General features: G+C 40.7%; 1 protein-coding gene and 1 pseudogene across 6 annotated transcripts in view; one reads left to right on the top strand and one right to left on the bottom strand.

Annotated features, from left to right (window-relative positions):
- The window catches only part of MPP6 (membrane palmitoylated protein 6), a 66,941-nt gene that overhangs the window by 23,157 nt on the left and 31,299 nt on the right, over positions 1 to 12,485 (top strand). For 5 of the 6 annotated variants that reach the window (XM_036327872.1, XM_036327869.1, XM_036327867.1 and 2 more), the window contains exon 2: positions 11,710 to 11,828. In XM_036327872.1, the coding sequence (XP_036183765.1) occupies positions 11,712 to 11,828 (117 nt within the window). In that variant the 5' untranslated portion in view covers positions 11,710 to 11,711. Of the gene's footprint in view, positions 1 to 11,706; positions 11,829 to 12,485 lie in introns of all 6 variants that reach the window. The other variant, XM_036327868.1, reaches the window with a different exon arrangement.
- On the bottom strand, positions 7,881 to 8,625 carry LOC118666569 (annotated as a pseudogene).

The raw sequence follows: 12,485 nt of genomic DNA, 5'->3' as shown, positions 1-12,485 counted from the left end.
AGGGGTGAAGCAGGTGAAGGTGGTGCCTCAGTATTCAGCAGTCCCATTTCCCATGATTTCATTGGCCTGTACACTTTTTATCTTACTTTCTCCAGAATGTAAACCTCTGTTTTTCAGTCCTGTGTGAGCGGACTGAAGGGTGAGCATCCAGCAATTATTACCCTGCAAGGAGAATGGGGTTGAATTATTGATAAGTAGTTAATGAAAACCTAAGCAAATATATAGTAATTCCAAGACAGTGGAAATACAGGAATAGAGAAAGATAACTGCAGTTGAGTAGAGAGTGGATGGGCTGATGAACACTGACCTAGTATTACCTGGTCTCCTTATTGTAGTTCACCTCACCTCAAGTAACTCGTGCTCCTAATTCCTGAGCCTTGGGAAGATTTTGTTTTATGAATGGAATTTTCTGCTTTTCTAGCAGCTACTTTAGAGTTTGGCCACTTTGGGTCTGCTAAATCAGTTATTCTTTTGTCCATATGTTTTATAACTTTCTTTGTTGTTTTCTGTTTGTTTGTTTTGTTAAATATATTTTTATTAATTTCAGAGATGAAGGGAGAGGGAGAGAGAGAGAGAAACATCAGTGATAAGAGAGAATAATTAAAGGGCTGCCTCCTGCATGCCTCCTACTGGGGATCGAGTCCGCAACCCAGGCATGTGCCCTGACTGGGTATTGAACCGTGACCTCTGGTTCATAGGAATGATAAGTAATAGAACTGTGCAGCGATATTTGGGGGCTAAGAATAGGAAGAAGGAATATGCAATATGTTCAACCACTGAGCCATGCCGGCTGGGGCTGAAGTTTTTATAGATGTGTTCATATTTGGCTCTTTTTCATTCTGTCTGCTCTGCACTTGGCAAGCCTTTCATCCTGAAGTTTTGTTTGTCATTTAAAACTCAGGAACGTTTTGTCCAAGCCAGTTTGGCCAAGTGGATAGAGCGTTGGCCCACATGCTGAAGGGTCCCAGGTTTGATTCCAGTCAATGGCACGTATCTCCGATGTAGGCTCTATCCTCCGCCCTGGGAAGGCAACCAATCAGTGTCTTACTCTCTCACATTGGTGCTTCTCTCTCTGTTGCTCCCCCTCCCTTCCACTCTAGAAATTAATGAAAAAATATCCTCAAGTGAAAATTAACAAAATAAAACCAAAAAACGCAGGGACATTTTTTTCTATTATTTCTTCAGCTATTTCTTTCCCATCTTGTCTCTGATCTTGTCTTGTGAAGCTCCTGATGGGCACTGTTGGACTTGGCCTATATGTTTTCAGTTTTCTCATATTTCCCATCTTTTCCTGTTTGTTCTGCATTTGGGAGTTTACTCTATTAGCAGTTTCAATTTTATTCTGTCATTTAGTGTGATGTTTGATTTTTAAACAGTGTGACAATCTTTTTAATTGCCAGGAACTTCTTCCTGTTCTGGGGTTGCTCCATTTTCTCCCTCTTACTGGCCCATTCCTTTAAGAGTGTAAAAGCCTCTCACGGACCTCTGAGAATGCTCGTAAAAATGAATTGTAAAGTTCTGTCCTCAGCACCATCTGTTTCCCCCTAGTTGAGTCTTTTCAGCTTTGTCTACTGTCACTAATATTTTCTTCAAATGTCTGGTGATCTGGAATAGCTGGATTGTATTTGTAAGTGAGAGACTAGGTTGGTTAGTGGAGAATATCTGTCTGGTGAGGATCTCCTCTGTAGTTGTGCAGGCAGCCCTCTCTGAAATGGGGGCGGTGAGTAGGACTGAGTGAGTGGTGAGCCCACAGCCCAGGCAGCTTCTCCTTTACACTTGTAGGCAAGAGCAGGTGAGCAAGCTGGGAGCCCTCGTAACACCTAAATTAAGAACTTACCAGAGGTAGAACATATTAATATTAATGCAATGCTTTAAGTTGGCAGAAGAGAAGGAGAGACAGTGGTACTACCCCTGGAGTGTTAGGAAGGGCAAAGGGAGGTTTGGTTGTCATAATTATGGAACACGGCAGGCATCTGGTGGAGAACAGTCCGGTGCAGAAAGAATATTTGCTCCCCAAATGCCAAGAGTTTGCTGTTTGAGAAACACTGCTTTAGAATATTCACTCCTGGACAGTCTTTTCCCTGCACCCCCGCCTCCTTTAGTTCTGTTATGAAGAACCAGATTCACCTCAGCCTCTCACTCCACATCTGCGTTAGGAACCCTTCCCCATGCCGGACAAACAGCCAGTATCTCTGGAAAGAACTTGGGGCTGGTTTGGCCAGAAAGTGAGCTCTTGCGAATGGGGTTCCTTAATTGCCCTGCTCCCCCGCTGTGCCTGTCCTTTCCCTTTGTTTAAGAATGCTTTGGGAAGTACAGCTCCACATTTTGTCTCAAGGTGTGAAATGTTGACCTTGCATTCAAGAACTTCAGTAGGAGGAGCTGAGTGTGGTTATTTCTGTTAGGGTGCCTTCCACTGGTATCTCCCTTCTTTTCCATCTCGTCACCCTGCCATCTCCATCAAAGAAAGAGTTAAAACACTTGACTCCTTTCCTGTACTCCCTCGATGTTAATAATGCAATAGGAAGTGTGGTTCTAGGAATTTCCCATGTATTATTTAACAGCAACAGCCCTGTGAGATAGACAGACACCGTTGTCATTCTCCACTTAGCAGGTGGAAGACACTGCCTGGGGAGGTTAAGCATTTACTCAGGTTTTCAGGACTAGTTACGTGGCAGTGTCCAGGCCCTTAACCACTGTGCTGTACCATCTAACTGTGACTCCTTCCTAGTGTTCTTATCATTGTGCTTCATACACATGTTTACACATTCTGTTCTACTCTACCAGATTGAATTTTGGGGGAAAGAGAGTATCTCTGTATTCTTCAACATTTAACATTATGTGTGGCCTATAAGCACTTAATTAATGTTGACCAAGTTAACTGAGCACCTCGAAAATGTTTCTTTTCTTCTTTGATTCAGTATAACCAAATTAGAATTTCCAGATATTAGAGCTAAGGTATTGGCAGCATATAGTCATATTATAGAAAACAGTTGTTTTAGTGACATAACTAATGGTTTACAAGAAGAACTTGGCTGTCATGGTCCAGTCAATTGTGTGAAAATGGTTTTGTCAAAATTTAACCTCAAAGAAACCTCAATTGATCCACATTTCAGTAGGCTCTTTTTTTCTATATCATTCCTTGGAGATGTATTTTTAAAAGAATTTTGCTGCTCTACTGCAAATACATTAGAAGTAACCTAACTAACTTTTAGGGACCTTCTTTGAAGTTAGGCTTAAATCTTTCCAAATGCACATAGAATGAGATTTTGTTTTTCATATCCTGGATTCTGTAAATTGTACAGCATGGTCCCAGTGAAATAATTATCCTATCTAATAAAAGAGAAACATGGTAATTGGCAGACGACTGCTACCCTTCCCATTGGCTAATCAGCACGATATGCAAATTAACTGCCAGCCAAGATGGCGGCCGGCAGCCAGGCAGCTTGAAACTAACATGAGGCTTGCTTGTTTCAGTGACAGAGGACTCCAATGTTCCCCCCGCTGCAGGCCTCTGAGCTGCAACTCTAAGCAACTGTGTAACAAATATAGAAGCTAAACAAAACCCCAGAAATCTGCTTTATTCCTCCGGGCTTCAGCCAGTAGGATCGCAACATTGTAAGCAAAGGCCAGAAACCTACTTTAAGCACCGGATGCCTAAGAGCTGGAGCCAAGCCTCAAAGCTAAAGCTGGCCCAGAATAAAAAAAGAAAAAAAGGAGCGGTTGGGAGCTTCAGTCACCCCCAGCCTAAAAACAGCCCTCAGCCCCTCACCCAGGCTGGCCAGGCACCCCAGTGGGGACCCCCACCCTGAAGGATGTGTGACCAGCTACAAACAGCCATCATCCTCTCACCCAGGCTTGCCAGGCACCCCAGTGGGGACCCCCACCCTGATCCAGGACACCCTTCAGGGCAAACCAGCCGGCACCCACCCGTGCACCAGGCCTCTACCCTATATAGTAAAAGGGTAATATGACTCCCAGCATTGGGATCAGTGCAGCTGCGAGGCCTCCCGGCACCGGGATCAGCATGACAGGGGGCAGCGCCCAAACCCCCTGATTTCCCTGCGGCTCTGTGTGTGATGGGGCGGGGCCACAACCTCCCTATCCACCCTGCTCTGTTCGTGACAGGGTACGGCACCCCAACCCCCTGGTCAGCCCTGCTCTGTGCCTGATAGGGGGGAGCTCCCCAACCCCCTGATCGCCCTGCGGCTCTGTGTGTGACAGGGTGCGGCACCCCAACCCCTTGATTGGCCCTGCTCTGTGCGTGACAGGGGGTGGCGCCGCAACCTCCCCATCGACCCTGCCTTGAGTGTGACAGGGGACGGTGCCCCAACCCCCCAATTGGCCCTACCCTGAGCGTGACTGAGGGTGGCATCACAACCTCCCGCTCGCCTTGCTCTGTGCATGACAGGGGGCGGTGCCCCAACTCCCCAATTGGCCCTGCTCTGAGCCCGACCAGGGGCTGCACCTAGGGATTGGGCCTGCCCTCTGCCACCCGGGAGCAGGCTTAAGCCAGCAGGTCGTTATCTCCCGAGGGGTCCCAGACTGCGAGAGGGCACAGGCCGGGCTGAGGGGCCTCCCTCCCTCCCCCCCCCCGAGTGCACAAATTTTTGTGCACCAGTCCTCTAGTTTTATCTATAAAATTCTTGCAGAAATAATTTTTAACATCTTATGAAAACTTAATTTACCTGCCATTTTCAATAGGGAATTCTGTTTGTTGAATTGGCATGAATATACCACCAAATGTGCTTACAAAAGGACTTTTAATATTAAAATAAGCTCTAGTTCTAATTTATTAAGACTAGTTTATTTAATTCTAAAACTTGGTAGAAATGCTTATGTAAACAATTCTAGAAAGCTTTTAGAACAGAATATAGGTGGGTAAATACCGTGCGTTTTATTAAATTTGCTTCACATACTGAACTATATTGTAGAAAGTTAGAGATAGATTTATACTTAAGAAGTATTTTTGCCATTTTAGTAGGCTAACCATTGAAAGAGATACCACTTCCTTCTTTATGGCTTGTACAATTTGTGAGAAATTGATAGCTTTAAGAATACTGCTTTCTAAACACCGCATTTTGCTGATTCCAAGTATTATGGAGACATTTTACTTTATAAATAACATTTAATTAAAAAACTAGTCTTAATTTTGGTAACAGGACAATGTTGCCTTTTTGTAACTGAGACTTTATTATCGAGAACTTAGGATGTACCAGACTGTGGTCTAGTTGCTGGGAATAAAGATTTGAACAAGACAGACATGATTTTTGTGCTCATCAGAGTTAGTTTAGAAAGGAAATTATACATTAAACACCAAAAATTGTACAGGTTTGTCAGAGTTATGAAAATATACTATATTAGGAGACTTTATCCTAATTGGGGAAGCCAGGGACATAGATATTCTGCTCCTGAAGGGTGCCAATGAATTAGATACATAAAGGTGGTTTCCTTCTATTCTTGCTGTGGTAAAATTTTCCATTAGGACTGAGTTTGAGTTTTATTTGACATATTAGATGCATTGAGATGATTGTGGGTTTTTTTTTTTCCTTATACTGTGAATATATATTAAAGTATATTATGTACTTTTAAAATGTTGAACCATCTTTATATTACTAGGATAAACTATAGTTGACTCTTAATTGTTATTTTTAAAGACATTGTTATATTCAGTTTGTCGATATGTTTAAGACATTTGCATATATGCTCATCAGTGAGTTTAGTTTATAATTTTCTTTGAGTTTTGAAGTCCACATAGAACTTGGAAAGATTTTGATCCTTTCTATGTTTTATTTTAAAAACATGAATTATCTATTTCTTCAAGGTTTTATAGACTGTATTCTTAAATCTGTCTAGGGCTAATGTCTTTATAAAAGGTTATCTTTGAAAACCTTTGCAATTTCTCCTATTTTGAACTATTTTCATTTTTATCTTTCTCCTAAACTTCAATAATTAACATTTTCAGAGAAAATATCTACCTGATTAAATTTTAAATAAAGTTCTTTGTGTTTTCTTTTTAATCTTTATGCCTGCAATTATTTTCTCATTGCATTTCTAATGTTATTTGTGTCTTTTCTTATTGTAATCAGACTAGCCAATTATTTGTCTATTTTTATTGGTCTTTTGAAAAAGCCAGCTTATTGACCAAATCTATGGTTCTTTATTTTTGAATTGATTTCGTCTTTCCCTATTATTAATTCCTTTGTTTTTCTATTTCCAAATTTCCCGTTACCTTACAAATTTTAGTCTTTCATGATCCATAGTGGTTTTCTCATACTTTCTCTCTTATTGCCCTTTTCTAGTGGGAGAATTCTTCAATTTGATCTTCCCACACAACTTAATCTTTTTTCTTTATCCGTTTTGCTTTCTTTTCTCTCCCTAACACATCCCCAAGTAATTCTGTTTCTTTGTCAGATAATGCTTTTGTTTGTTGAATTAGCTGAGTTGCATTCATGCTGCTCGTTTTTATAAGTGTTTTGTGATTCTTGATTTGTTCATATTTGTAATTGAAGGGTCTAGATTAAATATATTAATTTTTCTACAGCTCAAACAGGAATCCCACTTATATGTCATTGAATCTAGCTTCTGATTAAAGGGTCTGTCCTCTAGTGCTGCGGTTCTCAACCTGTGGGTCGCGACCCCTTTGGGGGTCAAACGACCCTTTCACAGGGGTCGCCTAAGACCATTGGAAAACACATATATAATTACATATTGTTTTTGTGACTAATCACTATGCTTTCATTATGTTCAATTTGTAACAATGAAATTGAGGGTCACCACAACATGAGGAACTGTATTAAAGGGTCGCGGCATTAGGAAGGTTGAGAACCACTGCTCTAGTGATTATGCAGGAGGAGAGGAACTTGCAAAAATCTGACCTTCTGTGCTTTGGGACTTTTCCTTTCTTCCTGGAATCTCTGAGTACACTGGGACACTTCCCTGTTTCTCTGGCTCCCACCCAGTTTTGCAAGGTTCCCACTACAGAGAACTTCTAACTCATATATTAAGCTTTTACATACTCTAGAGTCGCCTTGTAGTTATCCATGTCTGAGTAATTATAGATTCAGTTAATGTTTTAATAATTTATAAGGTTAATTATCTCTCATATCTTATATATTTTCTCATTATTTTGTCATATGTGTTTAGGATAATTTAGTTTAATTGTGTTTTTTAATAATTCATGTTATTAGACAACTAATTTATAAAGTCAGACCAGTAAATTGGCTTGTTCGGGGAAACCATTCCTCCATACTGTCACATCTCACCTCAGTAAAAGAGGGGGCATGGGGTTATGCCAGGTGTCAGCACATTTATTCACAACAGAGTATAGAGCAAAAGTGTTAGGGCAGACCCTTGCATGGCAGGGAAGTCGTGTTAATGTTTTGACATCCTGGTTTAACCGGAGCCCCAGGTAATTTGTTCTGCACCTCCCCATCGCCTCACCTAACCTCCCCACCAATTTCTGTCTGCCTTTCCCAGCAGTCAACCCTGAGATGCCCCAAATAGGTCCCATTTACCCATGTACAAAGGGGAGAACGGAAGACACAAAGTCCCCTCACCCCAACTTTCACCTTTGGGATTGAATAGCTTGGAGCAGGGAAAGTGAACTGTGATAAGAGCCAAGTGAGGACTTTTAAAGAAGCATGGACAGAAGCATTAAGAATGATATCTGACTGCAACTTCAGAAAAAAAGTGCACCAGGGGAAAATAAAGTCTCAGCAGATGTTCTGAAACTGCCTGTAAGAAAGGGCTGGGATGGATCATCTGAGCTTTGGACTCAATGGGGTTTGGCTGGTCCTGTCTGCACCTGCTGAGCCGGATGCTCTGGGGGCTGCCTGCAAGCACAGTGCAGTCTGCTTGGCTCCATCTCCAGCGAGAGTCCTTCAGCTCCCTCTCGGAGCACTCCCCAGTGTGTGACAGCTGTCCACGAAGCTCTGCAACTCGCGCAAGTGCTGAAGTGCTGCACGTTTACTCTTCTGACTGTTGGGGAGACTTAAGGAGATTGGGTTAGGTCTTTGGCTGCTGACAGGTATTGTTGCTGAGAGCTTTCACTTTGTGCTTTGGCCAGGGTGGCTCACAGCAGTGCCTGCTGATAGCGCAGGCTCTCTCTGCTTGCAGACCCGTGTCCCACAGAGGGGCATTCCAACAGGGTGTCAAGGAGGCACACCCTTGCAAGGGATACTGGTGTTTCAGAGACCTAGCAGGTAGGGGCAGGAGTTCTTGCTCATTAGGAATGGGACCCGGCATGGATGGCATCCGGAGCTTTCATCCTGCACGGGCAGTGAGTGTGCTGATTTCCGGGGTTTCCAGCTGTAGCAGTCCTGCATCGTCCTCCGCACGGGGCTGGGGTTGCTACTTGATACACTGAAGCCTAAATAGTTGAGTATGTCTCCACTCTCAAGTCTTTGGGGGCATGCGTCCCACAGGGACATGAGGTCTTCGAGATTTCATGGAAAAGTACATGATTTGCTTCTTCACAAAAATAAACAGCCGTACAAACACCTGGCTGCTGTCGACCTTCACCCGCACCTCATTCACCCTGAACAGCCAGTTGCTGCCAATTTCCAGGGCTACCCACCCCGTGCAGAACTTCATGGGTTTACAGCAGCGATTTTCAACCTTGTTCATCTGATGGCACATAAACTAATTACTAAAATTCTGCAGCACCAATCTGACCAAAAAAAAAAAAGTATAATTTTAATTCATTCGCACCGGATGGCTATTGTTTTGTTGGCTGTTGTTTCTTTATTTGACAATGTACGTGAAAAGAGGTCACTGCCCCTGACTGAGTAGTCAGGTATTGCATGTTTTAAAAATCAGTGTGGCACACTATTGCCCTGTACTGTCCGCTCAGCTTTCCTGGAGCTCCTTGGCCATTTCCTCACGGGGGGAAAACCAATCCAGACTTGGCCAGAAACATGGCTGTGTGGGCAGGTGTAGTATTCTAACAGAAAATAAATAGATAATGTCTAAGTGGGTAAATTAAAAAGTAGCAATGTGGGCATTTATCCAGAAACATAGATGTGATTAAAAGAAACTTAAAATCAAAGTAGTTACTTTTGGAGAGGTGGGATAAGTTGGAGAGGGGCACTTTTGGAGAGGGGGGATAAGTTGGAGAGGGGCAGATAGTATGGAACAGAGAACCGCTATATTTCATTACTAGAGGCCCAATGCACGAAAATTCGTGCACTTGGCGGGGTGGGGAGGGGCTCAGTCTGTGCCCTCTCGCAGTCTGGGACCCCTTGGGGGATGTCCACCTGCCAGCTTAGGCCCACTCCCCAGGGGATCGGGCCTAAGCTGCAGTCAGACATCCTTAGCACTGCTAAGGAGGTGGGAGAGGCTCCCGCCCCCTCTGCCGCATTCGCAGCTATCAGCCCAGCTTGTGGCTGAGCAGAGCTCCCCCTATGGGAGCTCACTGACCACCAGGGGGCAGCTCCTGCATTGAGCATCTGCTCCTTGGTGGTCAGTGCACATCATAGTAACCGGTCGTTCTGCCTTTAGGGTCAATTTGCATATTACCCTTTTATTATATAGGATAAGCCATTTAGTAATACCATTTGACTTTTAATATTTATGTTTTATTTTAATAAAAGTAGAAAATATTACAACAAGACAACTACAATATTAGTAGACTTATTCTAAAGAATTATGAAGAGGAGATAAAATTAGTAAAATTGAATAAAATGAAGACTGATACTGAATGAAGTGTGGCGAGGGCGGGCGGCGGGGGGGGGGGGGTGCAGGGGGGGGGGTCTAGCTTCACTCTCTTACAGTTATCCCAGTACCATTTGTTAGAAAGGTGATTCTTTCTTTCATTGAATTGTCTTGTCACCCTTGTTGAAAATCAATTGACCATGAATTTATGGATTCTCACTTGGTTATATGTCTATCTTTGTGCCTTTCTTGAGTATTGTAGCTCTTAGATTTGAAATTAAGTATGGCTCTCCCAGCTTTGTTCTTTTTGAAGATTGTTTGGCTATTCTGTGTCCCCTGCATTTCTCATATGAGTTTTAGGATCAATTGTCAATTTCTGCTAAAACAAGCAAACAGGCATCTGAGATTTTGATAGTGATTACATTAAATCTGTAGATCAGTTTGTATATATTGCCATTTTAACAGTTTGTGAATATGGGATATCTTTCTATTATTTGTCATCTTTAATTCTTTCAATGACATTTTATAGTTCTAGTATACAAATCTTGCGCGTCTTTTGTTACATTATTAATAATTATTTTATTTTTGATGCTGTTGTAAAAGGAATGATTTTCTTAATTTCATTTTCGGGTTGTTCAATGCTAGTGTATAGAAACACAGTTGATTTTTGTATCTTGATCTTGTATCCTGCAACCTTGCTGAACTCATTTATTCTAATAAATTTATTTGTATATTCCTTAAGATTATATATATATATATATATATATATGATCATGTCAAAAATAAAGATAGTTTTACTTATTCATTTCCAATCTTAATGACTTTTATTTCCTTTTCTTGCCTAACTGCTCCAGCTAGAACCTCCAATACAGTGTTGAGTAGAAGTGGCAAGAAAGAGTAGACTTCCTTGCCTTGTTCAGTCTTTCACCATTAAGTATCATGTAAGCTATGGAAATTTTCATAGATCTCCTTTATCAAGTTGGGGAAATTTCCCTTCTATTTGTTAATGTTTTTTAATCATGAAAGAATATTAGATTATGTTGAATGTTTTTTCTTTGTCTATCGAGGGAGGTATCGTGTGGTTTTTTGTTTTTGTCCTATTAATACAGTGTATTACATTGATAGATTTTCATATGTTGATGAACCACCTTTGTATTCCTGGGATAAATTGTACTAGTCATTGTATAAAATCCTTTTCAGTCTTGCTAGTTTTTTATTAAAGATTTTTACATCTTCATTTACAAAGAATATTGACTGTCATTTTCTTGTGATGTCTTTGTCTGGATTTGGTATCTCACAGAATAGTTGGGAAGTATTTCCTTCTCTCCTTTTTTGGGGAGAGTTTGTGAAGAATTGGTTTTAATTCTTTAATATTTAATAGAATTCACCAGTGAAGCCATCTGATTCTGGGCTTATGGAAAGTTTCTTTTTTTATGTTAATCCTTACCCAGGGAAATTTTTCCATTGACTTAGGTGGAAGGGAGGGAGAGAGACAGAGAGAGAAACATCAATGTGAGAGAGACATATTGATTGGTTGCCTCCTGCACCTGTCCTTGACCAGATTTGAACCCGAGATCCTCTAACCACTGAGCAAACCCAGCTAGGGCTATGGGAAATTTCTTGATTACTAATTACTATACTTTTTAAATTTTATTTATTAAAATTTCTTATTTATTCCTAAGTAATGTTTTTTAACTTGAAGTTATAAAATAAGTGTAAGATTATAAGCATGTATAAGGTAGCCCGATAAAGCCTGAGTTACATGTAGAAACCTGTCCTGCTACTAATTCATGGGAAGTCAATTTGAAACATAATATTTAGCAATTCCGTTTTTTAAAATGTGATTTTTCAGGAGTGTTCATTGTTACTGCCCTTTTATTTGAATTATTTTATAATTGTATTTCATAATGACTTGGGATTTAAGACTTTTTAAAATTTATTGAGGTGACATTGGTTAATAACATTTTTCAAGTGTACAGTTCTATAATAAATCATCTTCACATTGCAATGTGTGCTCACCAAAGGCTTTATTTTAATATGTTGTTTTTATCTCAGCAGAAATGCAGCAAGTGTTGGATAACCTTACGGAGCTGCCCTCATCTACGGGAGCAGAAGAGATAGACCTAATTTTCCTCAAGGGGATTATGGAGAATCCAATCGTAAAATCACTTGCTAAGGTATATTGGTTTATTCATAAGATTACTAAATTTTTTTTTTAATTATTTTTACAGAGGTCTTTTCAGATATTACTGTGTTAGAACTTAGGCTTAGTTAGCAAATAATACGTACCACATGATGAAATCTCAGTATACATCAAAATTGGACCACTTTATGCTTTTTCTGTGCTGACTTTAAATACAGGATGAAATGACCCTTAGTTATATGGCCTGTGCTGTAACACATTTAAAATTTTAGGGAAATCATAACTGAACCGTCATGGGCTGGTTTTCTTTTTTTACATTAGACCATGCACCTATTTTTGACTTCTTATATCTAGTACTTTTTGAAATCTTATTTTCTCTTGGCTAACCCTGGTATTTTAAGTCTCTTTCCATAATCAGTTCTGTAATAATCTCTTTAACTCACTCATCTTTTATAGCTATTTTTGGCCCATTTTTTTTTTCTCTTACACTGTTTTCCTGGAATAATTTTTATATACATCACTAACGCTTGGTGCATTCCTGCTTCACAGCCCTGCCCTCCCACTCTTTCGTGTTCACCAAATGGTTCTTGCTCTCTGACCTTTTTTTCACGTAGCCATTTGTCATTCCCAGAATACTGATTTCACCCTCTCCTTTGATCATTTTTTAGCCATTTGTTTTTTCCTGAGACTT

The sequence above is a fragment of the Myotis myotis genome, unplaced genomic scaffold (assembly GCF_014108235.1).
Source record: "Myotis myotis isolate mMyoMyo1 unplaced genomic scaffold, mMyoMyo1.p scaffold_m19_p_11, whole genome shotgun sequence".
Classification (NCBI taxonomy): domain Eukaryota; kingdom Metazoa; phylum Chordata; class Mammalia; order Chiroptera; family Vespertilionidae; genus Myotis; species Myotis myotis.
Note: the sequence above shows the minus strand (reverse complement) of the source record. Positions and strands in the feature narration are given on the sequence as shown.